Source organism: Salmo trutta, chromosome 15, assembly GCF_901001165.1.
Source record: "Salmo trutta chromosome 15, fSalTru1.1, whole genome shotgun sequence".
In the NCBI taxonomy this organism is placed as follows: Eukaryota; Metazoa; Chordata; class Actinopteri; order Salmoniformes; family Salmonidae; genus Salmo; species Salmo trutta.
Window position 1 is genome coordinate 53,604,573 of NC_042971.1, and position 26,949 is coordinate 53,631,521.

Consider the following 26,949-nt stretch of genomic DNA (forward strand, 5'->3'; position numbering starts at 1 on the left):
AACCCGGTGGATTGATTGGCTGAAAGCAGGTATGACAAAACATTTTATTTTTACTCATTATGTTTAACCAGTTTATAATAGCAATTAGGAACTTTGGGTATTGCCAATATACCACAGCTAAGGGCTGTATCCAGGCGCTCTGCATTTCATTGTGTATAAGAACAGCCCTTAGCTGTGGAATATTGGCCCTACACCACACCCCCTCGTGCCTTATTGCTTTAATATATAATAGAAGGGTTATAATAAGGAATAGTACGTCACCTCATTATTGGCTTTTTGAACAACCCAGATTGTGTATTTCAGTGCTTGACTTGGGCTGGAGATGTCCAGAACACCGTACCAGCACTTGACATTTTTGGGGAATTGCATACCAACACTATATACAAACCAAGTAGCCTATCGCTGGCCCAGATTCACACACCAAGGCAAAACAAATAATCAAAGCAGAAGGAAGGCGGAATCTTCATTTAATAACAATGGAGAGTGGGCATTCATTTTCTGATTTCTCTTTGTTGAAATGTATTTGCTGCTAGTCTGTGAATCTGTGAATGGCAGTACACTGTTCGAGATTGCGCAGATTGAAAATGTGCCAACCTGAATGGCATGATGTGTTCCAATGGTCAAATCAGGTTTTGGAAAGTCATGTAAATTAGTTTCCGAAATGTTAATGTAATTCATGAAAGCATACTTGTAAATATGATCAATCAATAAAAAAACTACATATCAGCCGTTATCGGAATTACCCTTCAGTGCATGTCTGTGGTACTGCTTGTGTGACATTGCGAGTGGGCGGTTGCCTGAGGAGTGAGAGAGAACCACATTTCAGCAGCAGGTATAAAATAATGACAGACTAACTAGATAGCCAATTCAAAACATACCTATAGCTAACTAAGCATTCATTTTGTTGTTGCCTTTCCACCAGCCCTGCATAGCCTAAATAAATCTTCACTGTTAGAAAACTGGGATTCCCCTCGATTAAACAGAAGCAATATAACTGCGACATCATTACAAATATTCTAAGAATAGCCTAATTTACAAATAACTTTGTGTGCATAGATCTCCCCAAAACATGAATCATTTTATAAAGACAAACGTATTTGGTTGTAATGTTGAAAAAGCCAAGCCTGCACACCCAGGAGCTCTCCAGATGGAGGGTTGACCACATGTTGGCAACGTGACTAACAGTGCCGTTCTATGTGGGGCGTTAAGTGCCTTGATCAAGGGCACAATGGCAGGAGGTGGTAGGTCTACATGGGATTGGACACAGCAGTTTTCCAGTGTCAATAATGCTTACTTTTTCATGTAAGCTATATTTAATATTAATGAAAATGTAGTTAAAAGTCATGGAGAAGTCAAGGAAAATATGTATTAACCATTAACAGTGAATAATCAGAGGTATCTATAGCATAATGTAATTTGTGAATTTCAGTGAACATCGTCTAATGGATAACTTGGGAAAAGACAGCTCCTGCACTTCTATCACAAGTCGAGCTCTGGTGTTAATTAACAACAGTACTCCCAGTTCTTCGTCTGACACTCTCTTTTACACACGTACACACACACACACACACACACACACACACACACACACACATATATAGACAGGTATGACGGTGGCAGGACATCGTGGCAACGACCTTTGTACCAAAAAGGCAGCAGTCATGTGTGCTGCACTTTCAGGCTCCTATCTCTTCCTGTTTAACTGGTGAGACCGAGACCAAGAACAGAGGTGAGTGACTAAACAAACAAACATGCTCCGTCCAAAGAGGCTCTCCTCAGAGGAAAGGTCTTCCAACTATGTAGAATGAAGTTTTGTGGTTTAACAACCAGCGTTTGCAACTATTTACTGTATATTTGAAATCCCTGCTCATAATTTAAAGTTACACATTGTGTAGTAGGAGACACTGGCTACTGTTCATCTTCCTGTTTTTATTTTTTTTTAATTCTTGATTGCATTAGGTGAGGAGATGCTGTATTCCTTTTCTATTGTTTGATTGAAATATCAAGTGTTTGTTATTATATATATGCATTATATTATATTATATATGTTATAATGAAGACAATAAGGCAGATACTGTACATGGAGAAATATGGGAGATGAATGAGAATGTAGCTAGGTGTGTTTATTTAGGAGACACTGAAGCAATTTAAGGTGACCAGACATGATGTAGTTATAACTGAACATTTATAGTGGGTGGAACTAGAAAATGGTCGTAAAATTAGAACATTAGTAAAGGTGGTAGTCATACAGTTTAATGCTCATCATAAAGCACTGCTACGTATTTACAATATTTTCTGATTGATTTATTTCGATTAATCAAAGAACATGGAATGGCTTCTAAAATACATTGATTGTCTTAAATAGTGAAAGCAAGGGATGCATTATAATTCTACTGCTTCCTTTCAACTCATTGTTTCTCTTTTAGCCCTGAGGGATAATATAAACCTCTTTTAGCTGCGCAGTCAGGCTTACAACTGCTCTCAGTTGGCCTCTCATAATAACGCACGCACGCACGCACATCTGGAGAAGCAGGGGATTGCCCTTATTTGGTGCCAGCCTGGGTCATGTGACCACAAAATGGTGGAAGCTGTGAGCAGTTGTAAGCTGAGCATCTCTACCAAGAGCCTGGGAGGAAAATAAAGACAAAAAGGGAGATACAGCTGAAATCCATGCTCTGAGACAGAGAAGGACAGAGTTTCCTGTGCCCCAGTAGTGGTAAGTGAATGGGTTAAATATGATGCAGAATAAAGAAAAAGGGAGAAGAGAGAGATGTATTTATTTTCTAGAGACAGGAAGAGAGGGAGAGAGAGGGAGGGGCTGCTGTCATCAGCACTGTGTTGCTGTGCTGCGGTGTGTGTATTAGGCTGTTCATCGCCGTCCATGGAGCAAAGCAGCTGATGCTGGTCTTGCTATACCGATCGTGTGTCTGTGTGTATGTGTCAATCAGCAGTATGTAATTCATCTTTGCTGTTCGGAATTCAGCTATTCTAATCAGCATGTTTTTTGTTTGTTGCATTTGCCAATGCAATCAACATTTTCTTCTCCAGTCTGGAAGAGAAACTAGGATCAGTTCAGTATTTTCATGTGCGTGAGTGCACGTGAAGGTTGGTTCATTTGCATCTGTGCCAAATCTGTGCTCGAGTGAGCGTGTGGACATTTGAATCAGCAGAGAGACTGAAAAGAGGAGAGAGAGAAGAGAATGGGCTACTGATGATGTAACAGATTTGCCCTCCCTCCCCATCCCTCTCTCCGCCTCCTCCTGCAAGAAACGGATGGATAATTCACAGAGAAGGAGAGAACTGACGACCTTTACCCCAACCCGCATCTTCCTCCTCTCCCTCCTCTCCCTCTCTTCCTCCACTCCCCTCCCTCTTCTCCCTCTCCTCTTCTCCCTCTCTTCCTCCACTCCCCTCCCTCTTCTCCCTCTCCTCTTCTCCCTCTCTTCCTCCACTCCCCTCCCTCTTCTCCCTCTCCTCTTCTCCCTCTCTTCCTCCACTCCCCTCCCTCTTCTCCCTCTCCTCTTCTCCCTCTCTTTCTCCACTCCCCTCCCTCTTCTCCCTCTCCTCTTCTCCCTCTCTTTCTCCACTCCCCTCCCTCTTTTCCCTCTCCCTCTCCCCCTCTTCCTCCCACTCCCCTCTCTTCTCCCTCCCCCCGCTCCCTGTCTTCCCCCCACTCCTCTCCTTCATCAACTTCTCCCCCTCTTCCTCCACTCCCTTTCCTCTTTTCTACCCCCCTCCCACCCATCCCTCCCTCTCCCCGTTTCCTCAACTCCCCTCCCTCTTCTCCCTCACCCCTCTTCTTCCTCTTCCCCTCTTCTCCCTCTCCCTCCCACACCCCTCCCTCTTGCTCCACTCTACTCCCTTTCCTTTTCTGACCCTCATCCACCCTCCCTCTTCTCCCTCTCCCCCTTTTCTCCCTCTCCCCCTCCTCTCCCCTCTAGTGGGGTAAATTCAAATAATTCCGGCAGCAATGATAGAGACACAATCCTTTAAAACAGTGTGCCTGTAGGAGATGTGACTGTGTGTACTACAGTACTGCCAACTGAGTTCACTCACTGTGTGTATGAGCAAACACAAAACACAGTCAGGCTCTCACTGGTACGCAGTATCAATAGTCCTAGTATTGGGACTATTGTGGATGATGTCTTAGTATAGGGACTATTGTGGATGATGTCTTAGTATTGGGACTATTGTGGATGATGTCTTAGGATAGGGACTATTTTGGATGATGTCTTAGGATAGGGACTATTTTGGATGATGTCTTAGGATAGCGACTATTGTGGATGATGTCTTAGGATAGGGACTATTGTGGATGATGATTCTCCACAGCAATGTAGAGGTTGAAGGACCACAGTAGAGGGTTTGTGACCCTGTAACCTGTCTGTTGAAGTGAAAAATCTATTCTCTCTTTGTGGTGCAAGAAATGAAAGCCCTGTTGTTTAGATAAGGACACACACACACGAACAAACAAACAAACAAACACACACAGTTGCACCAGAGGAGTTAGCTCCTCCCACCAGCCTTCTCTGACATGGACAAACTCACACATGCGCACGCACGCACACACAGACTCTTTATTGAGTCTGTATTCAGTATGTCATTGGTCTCTTCTCTTCAGGTCCCGCTGGGTGATGAGGGCATGGACCTGGCATCTCACAGTAAGATGAACTCAGAGGTGGCCGAGGGCAGACCAGGTGAGTCTCAGTTAGACACCGGCAACTCTGTGTGTGATAGGTTGTTATTCCATCATTACTCTTTGGCTACCTGCAGGACTGAGCTGTCAGTTTACTTAATTAGGCACACTCTCACAGTTACATACAGCAGCATGATGAGGCTAGTTACTCATACAGACACATTATCTCATTCCTAATGCACATTTACTGCTATATCATGTAAAAGTCCAAATGTTCTTTAGCACAGAAGACATCCAGACAAAATGCCATAACCCACCCCTCCACAAGAGATAAGGAGTGATGAAGAGAGGTAGATGGATCATTCTAACATTTACAGTGACTATTCCCCCTCTCTCCCTGTAGCCCCTCCCAACTCGCTGCCCCTGCAGGGCACGCCGGGTGGCCCCTCACAAAGGAAGAAGCTCTCCGCCCCGCGTATCAGCCTTTCGCTGGACCAGAGTGAAGACGACGCCCTAGAGACACCCGATGACCTGGACATTAACGTGGACGACCTGGATACGCCTGACGACACAGACTATCTGGACTACACCGACAATGAGCTGGACTGGGAGGGTGAGTCAGTCTAGGAGTACGTCCCAAATGGCACTCTTAAGTGCACTTTACAGTATAGGTCCATTTCAGACACAGACTAATATACCAAACAAGTTATTTCACCACTTGGGAAGCTGTATCAAGGAAAATGAAAATTTGATTCCCTATACCTAATTTCTCTGTAATAAAATGTTTGTTGTTGGATTTATAGTACGTCTGTGTTTTCTACTAGCTGTGTTTCTGTTTTTTTCCCCAAACCAGAACCCCTGACAGCCAATCGTAACACATCAAAAGAGCCGTGCGAGCCGATTCCTACGTGCAGTGCAGCGGAGGAGCGTCAGGATGCGAAGCTGTGGAGGGCCGTGGTCATCGGAGAGCAGGAACACCGCATCAACATGAAGATCATCGAGCCCTACCAGAGAGTTATATCCCATGGAGGTACAGGAAAGTTCTGATTGTTGTTTGGTGTTTTTATACCTTCTTTTTTTATATACCTTATTTCACCTCCTTTCTCTTGATGGGGTCTCCCATACAAAACAGATTTTCATCTCATGGAATGTAATGGGACTTAATTACAGGTAAAAAAATTAATATTCAGACATACACTGACATACTGATGGCAGATGACAGAAAGAAATACAAACAAACTGTGAAACGAAACAGCCAAACACCCCACCCAACAACACCCTACCCTACCCAACCCACACCCAACCCACGATCTAGCCTCTGAGACAGGGTACTCTTGTAAACTGTTGTAGTGTGGGTAATATTTTAATATTTCTTTTGAAGTGTTATTTTTCCTTCATCAGGGTACTATGGAAACGGAGTGAACGCCATCATAGTGTTTGCAGCGTGTTTCCTCCCAGACAGTGACAGTGAGGACTACCGTGAAGTCATGGAGAATCTCTTCCTGTAAGTTGCACCTATCCTCACTCTCATTAGTACTGGCTTAGGCACCTTTTAAAGGTGATGTACGCGGAGATCACATTCACTATAATTGCTGAATATTTCGGCTTAATCTGAAATTACCTTTAAATGTCAAGCAAGCTATTACTCAGATCTTGTGTGGATCGGAATGATTCCCGACCTTACTCCCCTATCCCTGGTTTGAAACGTAGACCTGTGACCTAACAAATACACACATTTTTTGTAGATTATTTGATGGATATACTGATAACTAATTGCCTTTTATGGTTAAGTTCTTGTCTGTCTTTATTTTCAAGAAAAATAACTTGAAGAGCAATGTTGTAACTATTCTACATGTACCTTCCAATCGTTCACTGTCATACTCCTCGCTTGTTCTTCATTTCAGTGATATTTCAGATGTTTCTCTACTCTTTGGACATGTTTTAAATCATACACTAGAATCTAGTTACTAGATTGATTTACATTTGACGTTTTTGTCATTTAGCAGATGCTCTTATGACTTACAATTAGTGCATTCATCTTAAGATAGCTAGGTGAGGCAACCTCATATCACAGTGGTAGTAAGTACATTTTTCCTCAATAAAGTAGTTATCAGCGAAGTCAGTGATAGTAGTTTGATGTGTACTTGCCCTGCTGTATGTCCTGCCCGCAGGTATGTGATCAGCACGTTGGAGCTGATGGTGGCAGAGGACTATATGATTGTCTATTTGAACGGAGCCACGCCCCACAGGAGGATGCCTGGAATGGGCTGGCTCAAGAAGTGCTACCAGATGATTGACAGGAGGTAGATTGCTTTTTACAATGTTTGATTCATGGATGAGTAAATGGATGGATTAATTATATTTGTTGTATGAAAAAGTGCAAGGGGATAGAGTTAGGACCACGGGATAAAATGTGATAACATGTACTTACAGTTGAAGTCGGAAGTTTACATACACTTAGGTTGGAGTCATTAAAACTCGTTTTTCAACCACTCCACAAATTTCTTGTTAACAAACTATAGTTTTGGCAAGTCGGTTACGACATCTACTTTGTGCATGACACAAGTCATTTTTCCAACAATTGTTTCAGACAGATTATTTCACTTATAATTCACTATCACAATTCCAGTGGGTCAGAAGTTTACATACACAAAGTTGACTGTGCCTTTAAACAGCTTTGAAAATTCCAGAAAATTATTTCATGGCTTTAGAAGCTTCTGATAGTCTAATTGACATAATTTCAGTCAATGGGAGGTGTACCTGTGGATGCTTTTCAAGGCCTACCTTCAAACTCAGTGCCTCTTTGCTTGACATCAGTGGAGAATCAAAAGAAATCAGCCAAGACCTCCAAAAAATTGTAGACCTCCACAAGTCTGGTTGATCCTTGGGGGCAATTTCCAAATGCCTGAAGGTACCACGTTCATCTGTACAAACAATAGTACGCAAGTATAAACACCATGGGACTGCGCAGCTATCATACCGCTCAGGAAGGAGACGCGTTCTGTCTCCTAGAGATGAACATACTTTGGTGCGAAAAGTGCAAATCAATCCCAGAACAACAGCAAAGGACCTTGTGAAGATGCTGGAGGAAACAGGTACAAAAGTATTTATATCCACAGTAAAACGTGTCCTATTTCGACATAACCTGAAAGGCCGCTCAGCAAGGAAGAGCCACTGCTCCAAAACCGCCATAAAAAAGCCAGACTACAGTTTGCAACTGCACATGGGGACAAAGATCGTACTTTTTGAAGAAATGTCCTCTGGTCTGATCAAACAAAAATAGAACTGTTTGGTCATAATGACCATCGTTATGTTTGGAGGAAAAAGGGGGAGGCTTGCAAGCCGAAGAACACCATCCCAACCGTGAAGCACGGGGGTGGCAGCATCATGTTGTGGGGGTGCTTTGCTGCAGGAGGGACTGGTGCGCTTCACAAAATAGATGGCATCATGAGGACGGAAAATTATGTGGACATATTAAGGCATCTCAAGACATCAGTCAGGAAGTTAAAGCTTGGTCGCAAATGGGCCTTCCAAATGGACAATGACCACAAGCATACTTCCAAAGTTGTGGCAAAATGGCTTAAGGACAACAAAGTCAAGGTATTGGAGTGGCTATCAGATAGCCCTGACCTCAATCCTATAGAACATTTGTGGGCAGAACTGAAAAAGCGTGTGCAAGCAAGGAGGCCTACAAATCTAACTCAGTTACACCAGCTCTGTCAGGAGGAATGGGCCAAAATTCACCCAACTTATTGTGGGTAGCTTGTGGAAGGCTACCTGAAAGGTTTGACCCAAGTTAAACAATTTAAAGGCAATGCTATCAAATACTAATTGAGTGTATGTAAACTTCTGACCCACTGGGAATGTGATGAAAGAAATAAAAGCTGAAATAAATCATTCTCTCTACTATTATTCTGACATTTCACATTCTTAAAATAAAGTAGTCATCCTAACTGACCTAAAACATGGAATTATTACTAGGATTAAATGTCAGGAATTGTGAAAAACTGTATTTTTCACAATTGCTGACTGAGTTTAAATGTATTTGGCTAAGGTGTACGTAAACTTCCGACTTGAACTGTATTTCCCCATGTGTTCAACTGTAATAACATTGTATCATGTCACAACATACAAACACTGAATATGATCATTTTTATGAATGTTTGGTTACAGGCTCAGGAAGAATTTGAAATCCTTCATCATTGTCCACCCGTCCTGGTTTATACGGACCATCCTAGCCATCACCAGGCCATTCATAAGGTAAACACGTGTAGACAGTGCCTTCAGAAAGTATTCACACCCCATGACGTTTTGTTGTTACAAAGTGGGATTAAAATTGATTTGTCATTTATTTTGGTCAAGGAGTTACACAAAATAATCTAATGTCAAAGTGCAAGAAAAGTCTAACATTTGTAGAAAAAAAGAAAAGCAAAACTAGTATATCTTGATATATTAAATCATTTTTGGCAGTGATTACAGTTGTGAGTCTTTTAGGATGTCTCTAAGAGCTTTCCACACATGGATTGTCCAACATTTGCGCATTATTATTTAAAACAATTCTTCAAGCTCTGTCAAATTGGTTGTTGATCATTGCTAGATAACCATTTTCAGGTCTTACCATAGATTTTCAAGCAGTTTTAAGTCAAAACTGTAACCAGGACACTCAGGAACATTCACTGTCTTCTAGGTAAACACCTCCAGTGTAGATTTGGCCTTGTGTTTTAGTTATTGACCTGCTGAAAGGTGAATTCATCTCCCAGTGTCTGGTGGAAGGCAGACTGAGCCAGGTTTTCCTCTAGGATTTTGCCTGTGCCTCGCTCCATTACATTTATTTTTATCCTGAACAATCACAAGCATCCATGTCTTTGTCTTGTTCTCGTGTCTTTATCCCGTGTAAATAGCCGGTCTTTTTCGTATATATCTTAATCTCACTTTCTATCTACGAACTAAATATACTTTCCTGCAACCCACCTCATCCAATGTAGTACGGATCTGCTTTTTATTCCTTATAACTGGAACTTCCATCAGGAGCTAGCCAGCTAACTAGCTACTAGTCTTGTTAGCCACGGCTAGCAGTCTTCACCTTTTTCCCGGTCATCAGCCAGCTTTAGCTCGGACAACACCTGCCAGTCTGCACAGTGCGATATCAACCAAGAGCATATCGGACTGCTTCTCTCTACCATATCACCGGATTCCTGCCGCTCTGGATCATTACACCGGATCATCGCAGCTAGCTAGCTGCAAACGAGTGGCTATTGTTAGCTAACGCCACTGTCCTGAAGTAAGCAGCAGCTAGCCTTGAGCTAGCCTCGAGATAGGCCCATCTATCAGCTAATTCTAGGGCTACAATACCTCCTTTGCCAATTGGCCTGGTCCCTTTATTGTCGACACGGAGCCCCTCCGATCCATCACGACTGTCACGCTCGATGTGGTCTCAACAGGCTATTCTGTTACGATGTCGCCAAAGAAGCATCTACTAGCCCCGGCCCACTAGCTTTTCTGAACGCTGTGTCCCCTGCTAGCGTAGTAGTGACCCTTGTCTATACATTATGCCTTGAATCTATTCTTCCACGCCCAGAAATCTGTTCCTTTTATTATCTGTCCCCAACGCACTAGACGACCAGTTCTTATAGCCTTTAGCCGTACCCTTACCCTACTCCTCCTCTGTTTCTCTGGTGATGTAGAGGTTAACCCAGGCCCTGTAGCCCCCAGTTCCACTCCTATTCCCCAGGCGCTATCATTTGTTGACTTATGTAAACGTAAAAGCCTTGGTTTCATGCATGTTAACATCAGAAGCCTCCTCCCTAAGTTTGTTTTATTCACTGCTTTAGCACACTCCGCCAACCCTGATGTCCTAGCCGTGTCTGAATCCTGGCTTAGGAAGGCCACCAAAAATGCAGAAATTTCCATCCCCAACTACAACATTTTCCGCCAAGATAGAACTGCCAAAGGGGGTGGAGTTGCAATCTACTGCAGAGATAGCCTGCAGAGTTCTGGCATGCTATCCAGGTCTGTGCCCAAACAATTGGAGCTTCTACTTTTAAAAATCCACCTTTCCAGAAATACGTCTCTCACTGTTGCCGCTTGTTATAGACCCCCCTCAGCCCCCAGCTGTGCCCTGGACACCATATGTGAATTAATTGCCCCCCATTTATCTTCAGAGTTTGTACTATTAGGTGACCTAAACTGGGATATGCTTAACACCCCGGCCGCCCTACAATCTAAGCTAGATGCCCTCGATCTCACACAAACTATCATGGAACCCGTGCCCGTAAACACGGGCACCCTCATAGATATCATCCTGACCAACCTGCCCTCTAAATACACCTCTGCTGTCTTCAACCAGGATCTCAGCGACCACTGCCTCATTGCCTGCGTCCGTAATGGTTCCGCGGTCAAAAGACCACCCCTCATCACTGTCAAACGCTCTCTATAACACTTCATCGAGCAGGCCTTTCTAATCGACCTGGCCCGGGTATCCTGGAAGAAAATTGACCTCATTCCGTCAGTAGAGGATGCCTGGTTATTCTTTAAAAGTGCTTTCATCACCATCTTAAATAAGCATGCCCCATTCAAAAATGTAGAACTAAGAACAGATATAGCCCTTGGTTCGCTCCAGACTTTACTGCCCTTGACCAGCACAAAAACATCCTGTGGTGTACTGCATTAGCATCGAATAGCCCCCGCGATATGCAACTTTTCAGGGAAGTTAGGAACCAATATACACAGGCAGTTAGGAAAGCAAGGGCTAGATTTTTCAAACAGAAATTTGCATCCTGTAGCACAAACTCCCAAAAGTGTTTGGAGAATAAGAGCACCTCCTCCCATCTGCCCACTGCACTGAGGCTAGGAAACACTGTCACCACCGATAAAGCTACGATAATCAAGAATTTCAATAAGCATTTTTCTACGTCTGGCCATCTGGCTACCCTTACCCCGGTCAACAGCTCTGCACCCCCCACAGAAACTTGCCCAAGCCTCCCCCATTTCTCCTTCACCCAAATCCAGATAGCTGATGTTCTGAAAGAGCTGCAAAATCTGGACCTCTGCAAATCAGCTGGGCTAGTCAATCTCTTTCTTAAATTATCCGCCGCAATTGTTGCAACCCCTATTACTAGCCTGTTCAACCTCTATTTCGTATCGTCTGAGATCCCTAAAGAATGGAAAGCGGCTGCGGTCATCCCCCTCTTCAAAGGGGGATGATCTCTCCTACCCTGCCTTTCTAAAGTCTTCGAAAGCCAAGTAAACAAACAGATTACCGACCACTTCGAATCCCACCGTACCTTCTCCGCTATGCAATCTGGTTTCCGAGCTGGTCATGGGTGCACTTCAGCCACGCTCAAGGTCCTAAACGATATCATAACCGGCATTGATAAAAGACAATACTCTGCAGCCGTCTTCATCGACCTGGCCAAGGCTTTCGATTCTGTCAATCACCGCATTCTTATCGGCAGACTCAAAAGCCTTGGTTTCTCAAATGACTGCCTTGCCTGGTTCACCAACTACTTCTCAGATAGAGTTCAGTGTGTCAAATCGGAGGGCCTGTTGTCCGGACCTATGTCTCTATGGGGGTGCCACAAGGTTCAATTCTCGGGCCGACTCTTTTCTCTGTATACATCAGTGATGTTGCTCTTGCTGCTGGTGATTCTCTGATCCATCTCTACGCAGACGTCACCATTCTGTATACTTCTGGCCCTTCTTTGGACACTGTGTTAACAAACCTCCAGACAAGCTTCAATGCCATACAACACTCCTTACGTGGCCTCCAACTGCGCTTAAATGCAAGTAAAACTAAATGCATGCTCGTCAACCGATCACTGCCCGCACCCTCCCGCCCGTCAAGCATCACTACTCTGGATGGTTCTGACTTAGAATATGTGGACAACTACAAATACCTAGGTGTCTGGTTAGACTGTAAACTCTCCTTCCAGACTCACATTAAGCATCTCCAATCCAAAATTAAATCTAGAATCAGCTTCCTATTTCGCTACAAAGCATCCTTCACTCATGCTTCCAGACATACCCTCGTAAAACTGACCATCCTACCGATCCTTGACTTTGGCGATGTCATTTACAAAATAGCCTCCAACACTACTCAGAAAATTGGATGTAGTCTATCACAGTGCCATCCGTTTTGTTACCAAAGCCCCATATACGACCTGTATGCTCTTGTTGGCTGGCCCTCGCTTCATATTCGTTGCCAAACCTACTGGCTCCAGGTCATCTATAAGTCTTTGCTAGGTATAGCCCCACCTTATCTCAGCTCACGGGTCACCATAGCAGCACCCGCCCGTAGCACGCGCTCCAGCAGGTATATTTCACTGGTCATCCCCAAAGCCAACTCCTGCTTTGGCCGCCTTTCCTCCCAGTTCTCTGCTGTCAATGACTGGAACGAATTGCAAAAATCGCTGGAGTCTTATATCTCCCTCACTAGCTTTAAGCATCAGCTGTCAGAGCAGCTTACCGATCATTGCACCTGTACACAGCCCATATGTAAATAGCCCACCCAACTACCACATCCCTATATTGTTATTTATTTTTTGCTCTTTTGCACCCCAGTATCTCTACTTGCACATTCATCTTCTGCACATCTATCACTCCAGTGTTTAATTGCTAAATTGTAATTATTTTGCCACTATGGTCTATTTATTGCCTTACCTCCCAAATCTTACTACATTTGCACACACTGTATATAGACTTTTCTATTGTGTTATTGACTGTACGTTTGTTTATCCCGTGTGTAACTCTGTGTTGTTTGTGTTGCACTGCTTTGCTTTATTTTGGCCAGGTCACAGTTGTAAATGAGAACTTGTTCTCAACTGGCCTACCTGGTTAAATAAAGGTGAAATAAAAAAAAAGATTTAAAAAAGCATACCCATAACATGATGCAACCACCACTGTGCTTGAAAATATGGAGAGTAGTACTCAGTAATGTGTTGTATTGGATTTGCTCCGAACATAGCACTTTGTATTCAGGGCAAAAAGTGAATTGCTTTGCCCAATTTTTGCAGTATTACTTTAGTGGTTTCCTTCCTCTCCGGCAACTGAGTTAGGAAGGATGTCTACATCTTTGTATTGACTGGGTGTATTGATACACCAACCAAATTGTAATGAATAACTTCACCATGCTCAAAGGGATATTCAATGTCTGCTTTTTTTACGGCGAGACATTGGAAAACCTAACTGGCCTTTGTGGTTGAATCTGTGTTTGAAATTCAATGCTCAACTACGGGACCTTACAGATAATTGTATGTGTGGGGTACAGAGATGAGGAAGTCATTCAAAAATCATGTTAAAAACTATTATTGTACACAAAGTGAGTCTATGCAAACTATTATGTGACTTGTCAAGCAAATGTTTACTCTTGAACTTATTTAGGCTTGCCATAACAAAGGGGTTGAATACTTGACTCAAGACATTTCAATTTTTCATATTTAATTATTTTCCTTAAAAAAGTTAAAACAACATAATTCCACTTTGACATTATGGGGTATTTTGTGTAGGCCAGTGACAAAATATCTCAATTTAATCCATTTTAAAATTCTGGCTGTAACACAACAAAATGTGGAGAAAGTCAAGGGATGTGAATACTTCATGAAAGCATGGTATACACTGAGTGTACAAAACACCTACTCTTACATGACATAGACTGAACAGGTGAATGCTATGATCAATTGTTGATGTCACTTTAAATCAGTGTAGATGAAGGGGAGGTAGACAGGTTAAAAAAATATTTTTTGCTTTGAGACAATTGAGACATGGATTGTGTATGTGTGCCAGTCAGAGGGTGAATGGGCAAGACAAAAGATGTTAGTGCCTTTGAATGCGGTATGGTAGTAGGTGTGTGTCAAGAACTGCAACGCTGCTGGGTTTTTCAAACTTAACAGTTTCCTGTGTGTATCAATGGTCCGCCACCCAAAGGACATCCAGCCAACTTGACACAACTGTGGGAAGCATTGGGTTCAACATGGGCCAGCATCCCTGTGGAACACTTTTGACATCTTGTAGAGTCCATGACCAGACGAATTGAGGCTGTTCTGAGGGCAAAAGGGGGTGCAACTCAATATTAGTAAGGTGTTCCTAATGTTTTGTACACTCTGTACATTTCTCTGTTCAAATAAAATAATCTGGCAGATAAAGATAGCAGGAGTGTGCACATCCACTTACATATGTGTGTTTTGTCACAGCACCAAGTTCAGTAATAAGATAAAGTACGTGAACAGCCTGGCTGAGCTGCAGGAACTTATTCCCATGGAGTACGTCCACATCCCAGAGTGCATCATTAGGTGAGCCCGGTCTACACATTCCTCTCTCCCTTCTTCTCCTCTCCTCCTCTTCACTGTAACTGACTATCTTCCGTCGTCAACTCTCCCCCTTAGCCTTGACGAGGAGCTGAAGGAAGCGGCGCTGAGCTCGACGTAAGCATTGACTCCCTTCCCTTATTATTACGGCTGTAGAAACAGAAACTATGTACCCCCCATGTCTGTTCTCTCTTGATTCGACTCCCATCTATCACATGGTCCTGTTTAAGATCAGAAAGGCTTGTAGGTTGGATCAGCCTTCTCGCCTGTGTGTTTCTTCTGACTACTTTCATACTCTGTAATAATATGGAAATGTGATAAATGTATCCCGCAAGGCATTTGTCTTCCATGTATTACCATAATCTATGGTTTATTGATGATTAATTATGGTGATATATCACAGATGGTGAGTAAGATGAGTCTGAGAAAGAGATGTAGAATTCCAATGAGAAACATACTCGTTTGACTATATTTGGTTCGGCTTTCCCCACAAGGAATACCATTGATTCAATATGGTCCACAGAATGTAGCCCATGATATATTTACCACAGCACCCCAGATTCCCTTCTGACTTGTTTTCCTTTTTCTTCTGTAGCGTGAGCAGCTTCCTCCAGGGACCTGAGCCGATGTCTGGGAGACCAGAGTCAGTAAGACCACTAAAGCTACTTGTTTAAGTGCAGTCTGAAGAGAGATGGCCTTGTCTGGCTTGTCTGTCTTTCATATAAACACTAAGGCTGCGTCCAAAAAATGGCACCCTATTCCCTATAGGGCCCTGGTCAAAAGTAGTGCACTATATTAGGGAATAGTTTGCTATTTGGGATGCTGCCTCTAACATTACTGCCTCTGTTTCATTGGCTTCTCTTCCTCTGCAGAGCCGATAAAACCAACATGAACAGCTCCTAGACAAAGCGGTGTTCAACACCACTGGAAATGGATGGTTGTGGCTTCGCTTCAAAATGGAATTTCACATTGTTTTAAAACTCCTGAATGTTTCGTACACTAGAAACAGTAAGACCGATGTACTATTCCTGTGTGTTTGTCAGACACGGAGACGACTATGAAAACACTCCATAATCCCTGTTAGCACTCCGACGCAGTATCCTATAACACCACCATAACATTCATCTACAACACCATTGACAGACTTTAGATTAGCACCAGGGGTTTCTTAATCCTGGTCTTTGGGACCCACAGGGGTGCACTGTTTTGTTTCTTCCCAGCACTAACACACCTGATAGCACACCAAGATCTTGATGATTAGCTGATTAGTTGAATAATCAGGTGTGTGTGCTGGGTTGTAACAGAATTTGCACACAAGTGGGTTGCCCAGGACCAGTATTAAGATGCTTGACACTGTAAAACCACATACATGATAGTTTGTTAAGGACATAATAACACATGGTCTCTCACAGTACAGTACATACTTCCATTCTTAGCATCGAAGTTAATGTTGTACTTTGGTAATAATGCATGAGCAGCAGTGAAGCAATAATATCTCATCCTTTAAAGGTAGACTCAGTGAACTGATGTTGCCACAAGCAGCACCGCAGATATTGAAATGAGAGAAATGCAAGACTTCAATCACACAGTATCTGTGCAGGTGCACACTTCACGGTGTCCACAGTATGGTAGCCACAGGACCAAAACAGCGGGGAAGTTGAGTTTCACGCTTCATTGCTCTTAGTTCTTGCGGAAATTGACCCACCATGCTGTCGACTTTCTGCATCTACATCATATCGCTGCGTCTACCTTTAATGTTAGTCCATCTGGGATTTAGACAAGTCATTATGTCCTTGAGACAACAGCACATCAACGATGGTATGTGAAAAATCAATCTGACATATCGATGGCATGATAAAACCTAGTCCCCTTAGGAAATGACCAAGTTACACGTCTCAATCTTTTTTGTTGTTGTTGATCTTATTACCATGGATCTTGATGAAAGTGTTTTACCACTAAAATCTCTAGATGTTTTCACGTTAAATTAATCTGAAATACAGAGGATGCCGTGTGTAACCATAGAAATATATTTCTGTGTGTAACCAAGTGATAATGTGTGAAAACAAGCTGTCAGTAAATTGTGAGAGCATGTCCTTTCAGATACCTGTCCTATAAGTCGAGCGTGCCGTGTGTGTGTGTGTGTGTGTGTGTGTCCTGTCAGTGTGTGCTTCCGTCAGACTTTCTACATATTCACCGTCTAGGGCTCTTGCTGCACCAAACAGGATATGACCTCAGAGTGGGACAGAGAGAGCAGCGTGGGTCTCTGTAAAGCACAATTTCGCATCCCATGTGTGGGTGTATGCGTGTGTCAATGCATGTTTCCTCAGATTGATGGCCTTCAACATTGTGTGTAATATGATGGAACACTAAATCAATAAATTGTTTTACCCTGAGCAATTCTCCTGTGTTTTTCCTCACGTGCCATCTATGCCAATGTCAGTTGCATTAATTTGTGAATTAAATGGCCAGTGATGAATTTGCATCCTTATTAGCCATACTTGAAGGTCATTGGCCTTCCTATCACACCACCAGGGTGATATTCTTTAAGGTTTAGGGCTGGATTTAATGTGTATCGCAGAAGTATTGCGGGAAAATTAGCGATTGAAATTTAAAAGGCAATGTTCCTGCGTTTGCGGAGACTGCATTCACAGTAGATGCTGAATATGTCGGCTCAATCTAAAATTAGCTTTACATTTTAACGCAGATCTTCCACGATACAGATTGTATCCAGCCCTTAGCATTTCTTATTGGATAAGTCCAGGTAGCTCCTGCCTGATTGTCTATTCTGCCATTTGGTGCCCAATGTATACAGTGGGCAGGTAGCCTAGTGGTTAGAGCGTTGGGCCAGTAAACGAAAGGTTGCTAGATCGAGTCCCCGAGCTGACAAGTTAAAAACTGTCGTTCGTCCTGGACAAATGACCACCTTCGTGCGGGGAGCTAGCACAGGACATGCTGTGAAGGCGTACTGGGGGGACAGTGCGTAGAGCCGGCGCAGGATATCCTGGACCGAGGAGGCGCAACGATCCGTGACTACAGAGAATGCTACGTGCACTAACTCAAAATATACAAACAATATCCCATAACCCACAGGTGGAAAAAATGCTACTTAAGTATGATCCCCAATTAGAGACAATGATAACCAGCTGCCTCTAATTGGGAATCATACAAATCACCATCATAGAAAATCAAACCTAGAACCCCACATAGAAATAAATAAACTAGATCAACCCCCAGTCACGCCCTGACCTACTCTACCATAGAAAATAAGAGCTTTCTATGGTCAGGACGTGACACACCCCCACAATTACAAATAATATTTTGAAACTGATTTCACTGCACATGATACTGTATTTCAGGGGCCGTGGTTGAAGTCAGACAAAATAAACCAAAAAGTCAAATAAAAAAATATACTTTTTCCCTAAATGTTAAAAATAACTGGTATTTGACAACCTACACAATTTTGTGTATGAACAGCATTTAATAATAAAACACCTCAGCATCAAATAGCTTTGTGTTTTATATCAAACAAGGACAAATAAGATGGCTGCAAGCCCTGAGAGAAAGAGAGATTCAACGAGAGAGAGCGTGAGAGATGAGGCAGAAAGAGAAAAATCCTGCTAAAGATACATCACCCTTCAAATATATAACTCTCGTCATTTTCCCCTGGCTGCCCGTACCTGAACTTCCTGTAGACTGTTCCATCCTGACCCATGTATTTAACATCTTTAACCCGGCCCGCCCAGCCCTCTGTGAGATCCACCGACTGGCCTCTGCATTGTTAGGAAGGGCCCGCAAGGAAGCATTTCCCTGTTAGTCTAAACCTGTTTATGAAGCATTGTGACAAATACATTTCAATTTCTTTTTCTACTGGTTCTATTGCACCAGGCAAGCTCAATCAAGATATTTGAAATAGTGTTTGAACCCTGGTCTGCTCTAAGGGGTATGCCTAGTCGGGATGTTGGAACAGAGCCCACCTCGTCTCTGTAGTTGCAGCACTCCCGATGATGTGGAGTCCCTCTACTCGTTCTGACAGCAGAGCAGACAGAGCCCCCCGGCTGTGAGGATGGCATGGGCAGGACAAATGGTGCAGTTGTATGGACCAGACCCCCTACAGTCCAGACAGGAATCATCACAATTCTCATAATCCTGACCAAAGCTGAGGATGACAAGGGGAGAGGCGAATATACAAACAGGGTGAATCTCAAAAGTATCTAATTTGATTCAGGGGGTAAGTACTTGGGGTCCATACTTTGGGTCCAACATGTACGCTGCGGCGTGTAACGCTTTCTGATGTATTTCAGAACTGCAGTTTCATCTGCTTGGAGCAACAGTGAAGTGGGCAGGGCAGTACGGATTTCTCTTAAATCTACAAGCAGAGTCTGAACATCAGACAAGATGGCATTGTCTCCCTCAATCCGTGCAATGGCTACTGCTATAGGTTTCAGGAGTTTCAGGCTGCTTACCACTCGCTCCCAAAATACATCATCCAGGAGGACCCTCTTGATTGGGCTGTCCATATCGGCAGACTGTGATATGGCCATTTCTTGGAGAGACTCCTTCTCCAGGAGACTGTCAACCATAACAACACCACCCCAACGGGTGTTGCTGGGCAGCTTCAATGTGGTGCTCTTATTCTTTTCACTTTGCTTGGTGAGGTAGATTGCTGCTATAACTTGATGTCTCTTCACATACCTAACCATTTCCTTGGCTCTCTTGTAGAGTGTATCCATTGTTTTCAGTGCCATGATGTCCTTGAGGAGTAGATTCAATGCATGAGCAGCACAGCCAATGGGTGTGATGTGAGAGAGGACTCCTCCACTTTAGACCAAGAAGCCTTCAAGTTCGCAGCATTGTCTGTCACCAGTGCAAATACCTTCTGTGGTCCAAGGTCATAGATGACTGCCTTCAGCTCATCTGCAATGTAGAGACCGGTGTGTCTGTTGTCCCTTGTGTCTGTGCTCTTGTAGAATACTGGTTGAGGGGTGGAGATGTAGTTCATTATTCCTTGCCCACGAACATTCAACCACCCATCAGATATGATTGCAATACAGTCTGCTTTCGCTATGATTTGCTTGACCTTCACTTGAACTTTGTTGAACTCGGAATCCAGCAAATGAGTAGATAAATCATGTCTGGTTGGAGGGGTGTATGCTGGGCGAAGAACATTCAGAAATCTCTTCCAATACACATTGCCTGTGAGCATCAGAGGTGAACCAGTTGCATACACAGCTCGAGCAAGACATTCATCAGCATTTCTCTGACTACGCTCCTCCATGGAGTCAAAAAACTTCTGATTCCAGGTGGACCATGAGCTGTTGCTATCGATAAGGTGCCTGATTCATCATTTTCACCTCGAACAGAAGTAGAGGGACTTTTGTCAGAGGTCACTTGTTGTGAGCACTGAGGGAACTTTATGGACTTGGCCAGATGATTCTGCATCTTTGTTGCATTCTTCACATATGATTTGGCACAGTATTTGCAAATGTACACAGATTTTCCTTCTACATTAGCTTGCGTGAAATGTCTCCACACATCAGATAGTGCCCGTGGCATTTTCCTGTAAAGATTAGAAAAAATGTACAAATAAATAGTTATGCAGTTAGATTAAACAACTCCTTTGTAAGATAAATGTTTTAAAATGAAACATGTATGGAAACCAGTGAATTAACACTCAGTTAGCAGGCTCAAGCAAGCTAAAACCCACATGGTAGCAAAAACTAACTAGCAGAACTTGTTAACAAGTTAGAAATGATTTAAAACACACTTTGCTGTCGGCTACTATTTACTAGTTAACAAAAAAAACATGTCATAAAATATATTCACCCCATCCAGTATTAATCAAAACTTACCAGAAAGCATGTAGTCCTTGGCTCAGACAGTGTAGCAGTGTGGGCTCAATAGCATCTCATTAGTGTGCAAAATCTTGAGAATCAGCTGTACATGTGATGGAAGAGTGCACTGCACATGTGATGGAAGAATGCACTGTGCATGCAGAGGGTTGCAATTCCATTGGATTGGGGATAGTTTATCCAAAATATGCCACAATACCTAGAATTGCCTTGTGTATCCCACAAAAAAGGTTCACGTTATAAGCTAACTTTTTGGATGAATTTAAACAGAATTCCCAAAATTCCAGGGCTTAACTTCCCATGGAAAATTCCAGAAATTTACTGGAAAGTTTCCAACCCTAATTCAGACCCTTTACTCAGTACTTTGTTACAGCCTCGAGTCTTCTTGTGTATGACGCTACAAGGTTGGGAAACCTGTATTTGGGGAGGTTCTCAAATTCTTTTCTGCAGATGCTCTCAAGCTCCGTCAGGTTAGATGGGGAGCATCGCAGCACAGCTATTTTCAGGTCTCTCTAGAGATGTTTGATCGGGTTCAAGTCCAGGCTCTGGCTGGGCCACTCAAGGACATTGAGACTTGTGTCGAAACTACTCCTGCATTGTGTTAGATGTGTTCTTAGGGTCATTGTCCTGTTGGAAGGTGAACCTTCGCCCCAGTCTGAGGTCCTGTGCGCTCTAGAGCAGGTTTTCATCAAGGATTTCTATACTTTTCTCCGTTCATCTTTCCCCTCAATCCTGACCTGTCCCCAGTCTCTGCCACTGAAAAACATCCCCATAGCATGATGCTGCCACCACCATGCTTCACTGTAGGCATGGTGCCAGGTTTCCTCCCGATGTGATGCTTGGCATTCAGGCCAAAGAGTTCAATCTTCGTTTCATCAGACCAGAGAATCTTGTTTCTCATGATCAGAATCCTCTAGGTGCATTTTTGCAAACTCCAAGCAGGCTGTCATGTGCCTTTTACTGAGGAGTGGCTTCCGTCTGGCCACTCTACCATGAAGGCCTGATTTGGTGGAGTGCTGCAGAGATGGTTGTCCTACTGGAAGGTTCTCCCATCTCCACGAGGAACTCGAGCTCTGTCAGACTGGCCATCAGGTTCTTGCTCATCTCCCTGACCAATGCCCTTCTACCCCGATTGCTCAATTTGGCCCCTAGCGGCCAGCTCTAGGAAGTGTCTTGGTGGTTCCAAACTTCAAATGTAAGATGGAGGGCACTGTATTCTTGGGGACCTTCAGAAATGTTTTGGTACACCTTAATGCCTATTTGAAATTAAATTATGTGAGCTAAACATACAAATAAAACATGCATTTCTTTAGAATACTAATGTTACAGTCCCCACTACAATGACAAATACATGTTGATGAGTTTAAGAACCAGACATTGAAATGGGTTTAGAATATGTATGAGGAAATGGAATGATGTCAGGAATGAGCATGGACCAGATAAACGAAGCCAAGGGCAGCAGTTGAAAGATCCAGAGGGTGGACTGTAGAGTTTGGCTTGGAGTCTCAAGTAGAGGGAATGGTGAGCCAGAGGGCGGGGCTGGGGCCAGCAGTGAAAACATCAAAGCAATCAGCTCACTGAACTGAAAGAAAGCCATAGGAAGGGGGGGGGGGGCAGGAGCCAAGCCACAGGAGGGGGGGGGCAGGAGCCAAGCCACAGGGGGGGGGACAGGAGCCAAGCCACAGGGGGGGGGACAGGAGCCAAGTCACAGGAGGGGGGGCAGGAGCCAAGTCACAGGAGGGGGGGCAGGAGCCAAGTCACAGGAGGGGGAGCAGGAGCCAAGTCACAGGAGGGGGGGCAGGAGCCAAGTCACAGGAGGGGGGGCAGGAGCCAAGTCACAGGAGGGGGGGCAGGAGCCAAGTCACAGGAGGGGGGGCAGGAGCCAAGTCACAGGAGGGGGGGGCAGGAGCCAAGCCACAGGAGGGGGGGCAGGAGCCAAGTCACAGGAGGGGGGGCAGGAGCCAAGTCACAGGAGGGGGGGCAGGAGCCAAGTCACAGGAGGGGAGGGCAGGAACCAAGTCACAGGAGGGGGGGTGGACAGGGGCCAAGCCACAGGAAGGGAGGCAGGAGCCAAGCCACAGGAGGGGGGGCAGGAGCCAAGCCACAGGAGGGGGGGCAGGAGCCAAGCCACAGGAGGGGGGGCAGGAGCCAAGCCACAGGAGGGGGGGCAGGAGCCAAGCCACAGGAGGGGGGGCAGGAGCCAAGCCACAGAAGGGGGGGCAGGCACATATCGCTGGCTGAGAAGGAGAGTCATTGCAGGGGTGGCGGTCACAGGACAAGTGGGACTAGAGGTGAAGTTTGAGGTAGTCATTGGTGGAGAGGGAGGTTGTGTCAACATGGGAGCAGCGGTCAAAGGCCAGCCCGAGGTGGGAAGAGGACCTCACTGGCAGAAAGAGGGGGTGAGCTGCTGCAGCACTCACCGGGCTAGTGATCCCTAGGGGGAAGAGAGTGTCGTCACTGGCAGAGAGGGGATGAGCCACTGCTAGAGGCTGTGATGGTGCAGGCTATGTAGCTGGGAGGCCAGAGCGGCCAGCAGTGAAGCCTGGAACAGCGAGACGGTCGGTTCACTGAACTGCGACAGGGTCGCGGCTAAGAGGGCCAGGGACCGTACCGCTGTGGTGGCAGTGGGCACATAACTGACTGAGTAGGTGGGGAAGTGAGAGGTCATTGCTGGCAGAGAGGGGAGACGGTGCAGTGGGACCAGAGGGACAGTGAGAGTGGGAGGAGGGGGGGGGGGCAGAGGCTGTGAAGATAGGCAAGGTAGCCAGGAGTCAGAAGTCAGCGAGACAAGGAGGGAAAGAGAGGTCAACACTAGCAGATAGTGGGTGAGCCACTGCCGGAGCAACGGTCACAGGGCCAATGAGACCCAAAAGGAGCCAGAGGCTGTGAAGATGTAGTCAAGAGGCTAGAGCAGGCAATGGCCAGCAGAGACAGAGCATGAGAGGGGAGTAGAGGAAGCAGTATGCTGAGAGATAGGCCATCGCTGGCAGAGGGTAAGTGAGCCACTGCCTGAGCAACAGTCACAGGTCCAGTGGGACCAGAGAAAAATAGTAGCAAGAGGAAAGAGAGCTGGGGGGCCAGAGCAGCTGTTGGATGCAGGTAGTTCACATGGAGACGGGGTAGTGAGAGGTCGCAGGTCGGTCATCAGGTCGCAGTTGTAAATGAGAACTTGGTTAAATAAAGGGGGAATAAAAAAATATAAATAAAAAGACAGCAGGGGAGAGGAACGTGTAGCTGTGTCAGGTATTTAGAGACGGCGGAGTGAGAAAGCTGGCCTGCTGGGCCATCAAGGGGAGCTGTAGCTGCAAGGGCTTAGGCTGTGTCGGATGCCAAGTTGTAATCGAAGGCTGGGAGAGAAGCCACGTCCGAAGATGGTTTGGGGGCCTGGGTTGAAGTCTGAGGCCTTATCTGAGGCTTGGAGGCTGAGTTGGTGGTGTTGGAATGAATATGCAGCAGACGTATCAGGGGATGTCATGGTGGCTCTCGGGTGAGTGGTGTCATCATGCGGTAGGCAACATGGGTGGAGGTGGTTGTGGTCCCGGCAGGAGGGGCAGCCATAGCCAACCAACCGGAGAGAGAGAGAGAAGTAGTTTAGTGGAAGTAAACGGGCACAAGAGAGCAAAATAACAAGTGAGAACAATCATGGCTAGACAGATGCCATTAAAAAAAGTATGCAATATGATACTGTGTGGCCTGCAGTCACATGAAGTGTGGCACATGACCCTGGACACACTTTAATTAATGGCATAATGAAGAGTGCCAAACAGCTTTTATCAATTACCCTTAATGTGAATGGAAATGAATGTATTGTATTACAAAATGAATTATTGTACTGAATATGGTTGAATAGCTGGTACTCAGAAGCGATGATTGGCAGCACGGTCTCACAGGTCCACCATGGAGCGGGCCATGCGGCTTCCATGTGGCCCGGAGATGTGCTAGTGCGTTTGGTGAAGCAGGGCAGTGGATAGTTCGGGAAATGCCCTCAGGAGAGCACGATGGGAAATAAGCCGCGGAGCTGGCAGAGGAGAAATGTGGTGAAAGCAGGTAGCTTGCTGGTCCGTGATATGAGAAGAACGATGGATATAAAGAGACTGAAGACAGCAATTGAAAACGAAATAAAACTCTAAAAAATTAAACACCAAGAGCGAGTTTGAGAGACGAACAGAGTAGAGGTTAGGGAGATAGCCTGACGGGAGCAGGCGTGAGCTGTAACAAAACATTACAATTAACTTGTTATGCGCCGACTCTTGATAAGGCTGGTCATGCACAGAGCTGTGCAACGCGACATTGCAGAACAAAGAGGAGGAATGCTAGTTTGGTCAGGCTTAAGTAGGGTGACAGGTGATTAAGGAGAGTGAGGACAGGTGGGGAGGCTGATTAGCAATGATTTGCAGATGATGTTTGTTGAGGAGCTGCGTTAAAGGCAACTAGTTAAAGCGTTGCAAACAGGCGTGGAGGCAATTGGTAGCAGCTGGTGCTTGTTGAGTTGCTAGGGAGCTACTGTACATTCAAGGTAACTAGTTAAAGTGGTTGCATTCAAGTCTGGTCCTCTCCTTAATTTTTGTTAATTCTTAACCTCATTAACTTTGGCCATGAAATATTTAATTGAAATACTGTAGAATTCCATTCATTCCTATGTAGGACTGCTTCTTCTGGAGAGTGCCACTATGGCCGACCGAAGGCTTCAGAGACTCTCAATTGCCAATACATAGCAATCCAGTGATCTGACAAACACACTGTCCATCCTGCAGGTAGAGCAGGGCCTTGCGTACCACCTGACAGCAGGAGCAGCGCTGCGTGTCCACACACTGCACACAGCCCTGAGGACATGCCTCACACACACACAGCTCAGTCAGCTGGCGAACAAGCCTGCTGGACACTTCAACACACACGCCTGCTCTGCCGACAGGAACCACCCTGAGAGGAGCACAGGGAGGATACGGTCAGAACACACACTGCCACGGTCAGAAAGAATGGAATGCTTTAATGCAGTCAGAGGACTGCAACTGAACTAGTGAGATGTGCTTATCTTTCTCTTTTCACAGGGTTAAGCTGACCTCACAGGAAACAAACACTACACACACAGTCTGACACTACACACACTGACAAATTGACAGGCAGAACTATGGTATGACAGGCCATTTACACAGGTTTTACTCTGGTTCTCCTCCTCTCCTGAACATGAGTCACATGAGGCATGGCAGGCCTCACATTGTCCTTCCCCTGCAGGGGAAAGATCACACAGTACCAACAAATGATTCTCATTATAATCATAGCCTACAACCACAGTCGGTGGGATTAAAAAGTTGCTGTTACAAAATGCCTTCGCTGCAGCAAGGTACATCATCAATGTGACAAACTCTCTTGCAGGGTAAAGTCAAGACTGCCAACTTCATTAGCAATTATCTAACAATAACCTGTGTAATGAAATACATTTATGAAATTGCCCTGCAAGTGCGGTAATATCCACTTCGTACCAAATAGTTTTCTGCAGTATAGGTGAACTTCTGAATACCCCCTTATCTGGATATTTTTACAGTAAAGTGATCCTTTAAATCTCACCACTGAGGAAGGTGTTAGCAGGGCAGGAGTTCTGGTCAGAGACACACTCCCCTTCCTCCAGGCTCCTCCCCTCCTCACACTCTCCTTCCTCCAGGCTCCTCCCCTCCTCACACCTCCCCTCCTCACACTCTCCTTCCTCCAGGCTCCTCCCCTCCTCAGACTCTCCTTCCTCCAGGCTCCTCCCCTCCTCACACCTCCCCTCCTCACACTCCCCTTCCTCCAGGCTCCTCCCCTCCTCACACTCTCCTTCCTCCAGGCTCCTCCCCTCCTCACACCTCCCCTCCTCACACTCTCCTTCCTCCAGGCTCCTCCCCTCCTCAGACTCTCCTTCCTCCAGGTTCCTCCCCTCCTCACACCCTCTTCCTCCAGGTTCCTCCCCTCCTCACACTCTCCTTCCTCCAGGCTCCTCCCCTCCTCACACTCCCCTTCCTCCAGGCTCCTCCCCTCCTCACACTCTCCTTCCTCCAGGCTCCTCCCCTCCTCACTCCCCATCCTCCAGGCTCCTCCCCTCCTCACACTCGCCTTCCTCCAGGCTCCTCCCCTCCTCACACTCCTTCCTCCAGGCTCCTCCCCTCCTCACACTCCTTCCTCCAGGCTCCTC

At 45.2% G+C, this 26,949-nt stretch overlaps 1 protein-coding gene across 5 annotated transcripts; it reads left to right on the plus strand.

The window, feature by feature from the left end:
* Positions 1 to 1,630: 1,630 nt before the first annotated feature.
* Positions 1,631 to 17,327, plus strand: LOC115149349 (protein prune homolog 2). 5 transcript variants are annotated; one of them, XM_029692150.1, is made up of 12 exons: positions 1,652 to 1,729; positions 2,427 to 2,716; positions 4,619 to 4,694; positions 5,037 to 5,246; positions 5,487 to 5,669; positions 6,035 to 6,137; positions 6,805 to 6,936; positions 8,807 to 8,893; positions 14,821 to 14,919; positions 15,013 to 15,051; positions 15,530 to 15,581; positions 15,807 to 17,327. In XM_029692150.1, the coding sequence occupies exons 3-12, from the start codon at positions 4,640 to 4,642 to the stop codon at positions 15,813 to 15,815; spliced, it is 969 nt and encodes a 322-aa protein (XP_029548010.1). In that variant the 5' UTR covers positions 1,652 to 1,729; positions 2,427 to 2,716; positions 4,619 to 4,639; the 3' UTR covers positions 15,816 to 17,327. The 5 variants fall into 5 exon arrangements, with proteins under 5 accessions (XP_029548008.1, XP_029548010.1, XP_029548006.1 ...); XM_029692146.1 differs by having other exon boundaries at positions 15,530 to 15,577; XM_029692149.1 differs by having other exon boundaries at positions 1,653 to 1,729; positions 5,487 to 5,663; positions 15,530 to 15,577.
* The last annotated feature ends 9,622 nt before the right edge of the window (positions 17,328 to 26,949 follow it).

Coding starts and splice junctions, on each gene's coding strand:
- LOC115149349 (XM_029692148.1), top strand. CDS start 4,640: ATGGACCTGGCATCTCACAGTAAGATGAACTCAGAGGTGGCCGAGGGC. Junction 8,894..14,820: donor ATCACCAGGCCATTCATAAG/GTAAACACGTGT, acceptor GTTTTGTCACAG/CACCAAGTTCAGTAATAAGA. Junction 15,052..15,529: donor GAAGCGGCGCTGAGCTCGAC/GTAAGCATTGAC, acceptor TTTCTTCTGTAG/CGTGAGCAGCTTCCTCCAGG.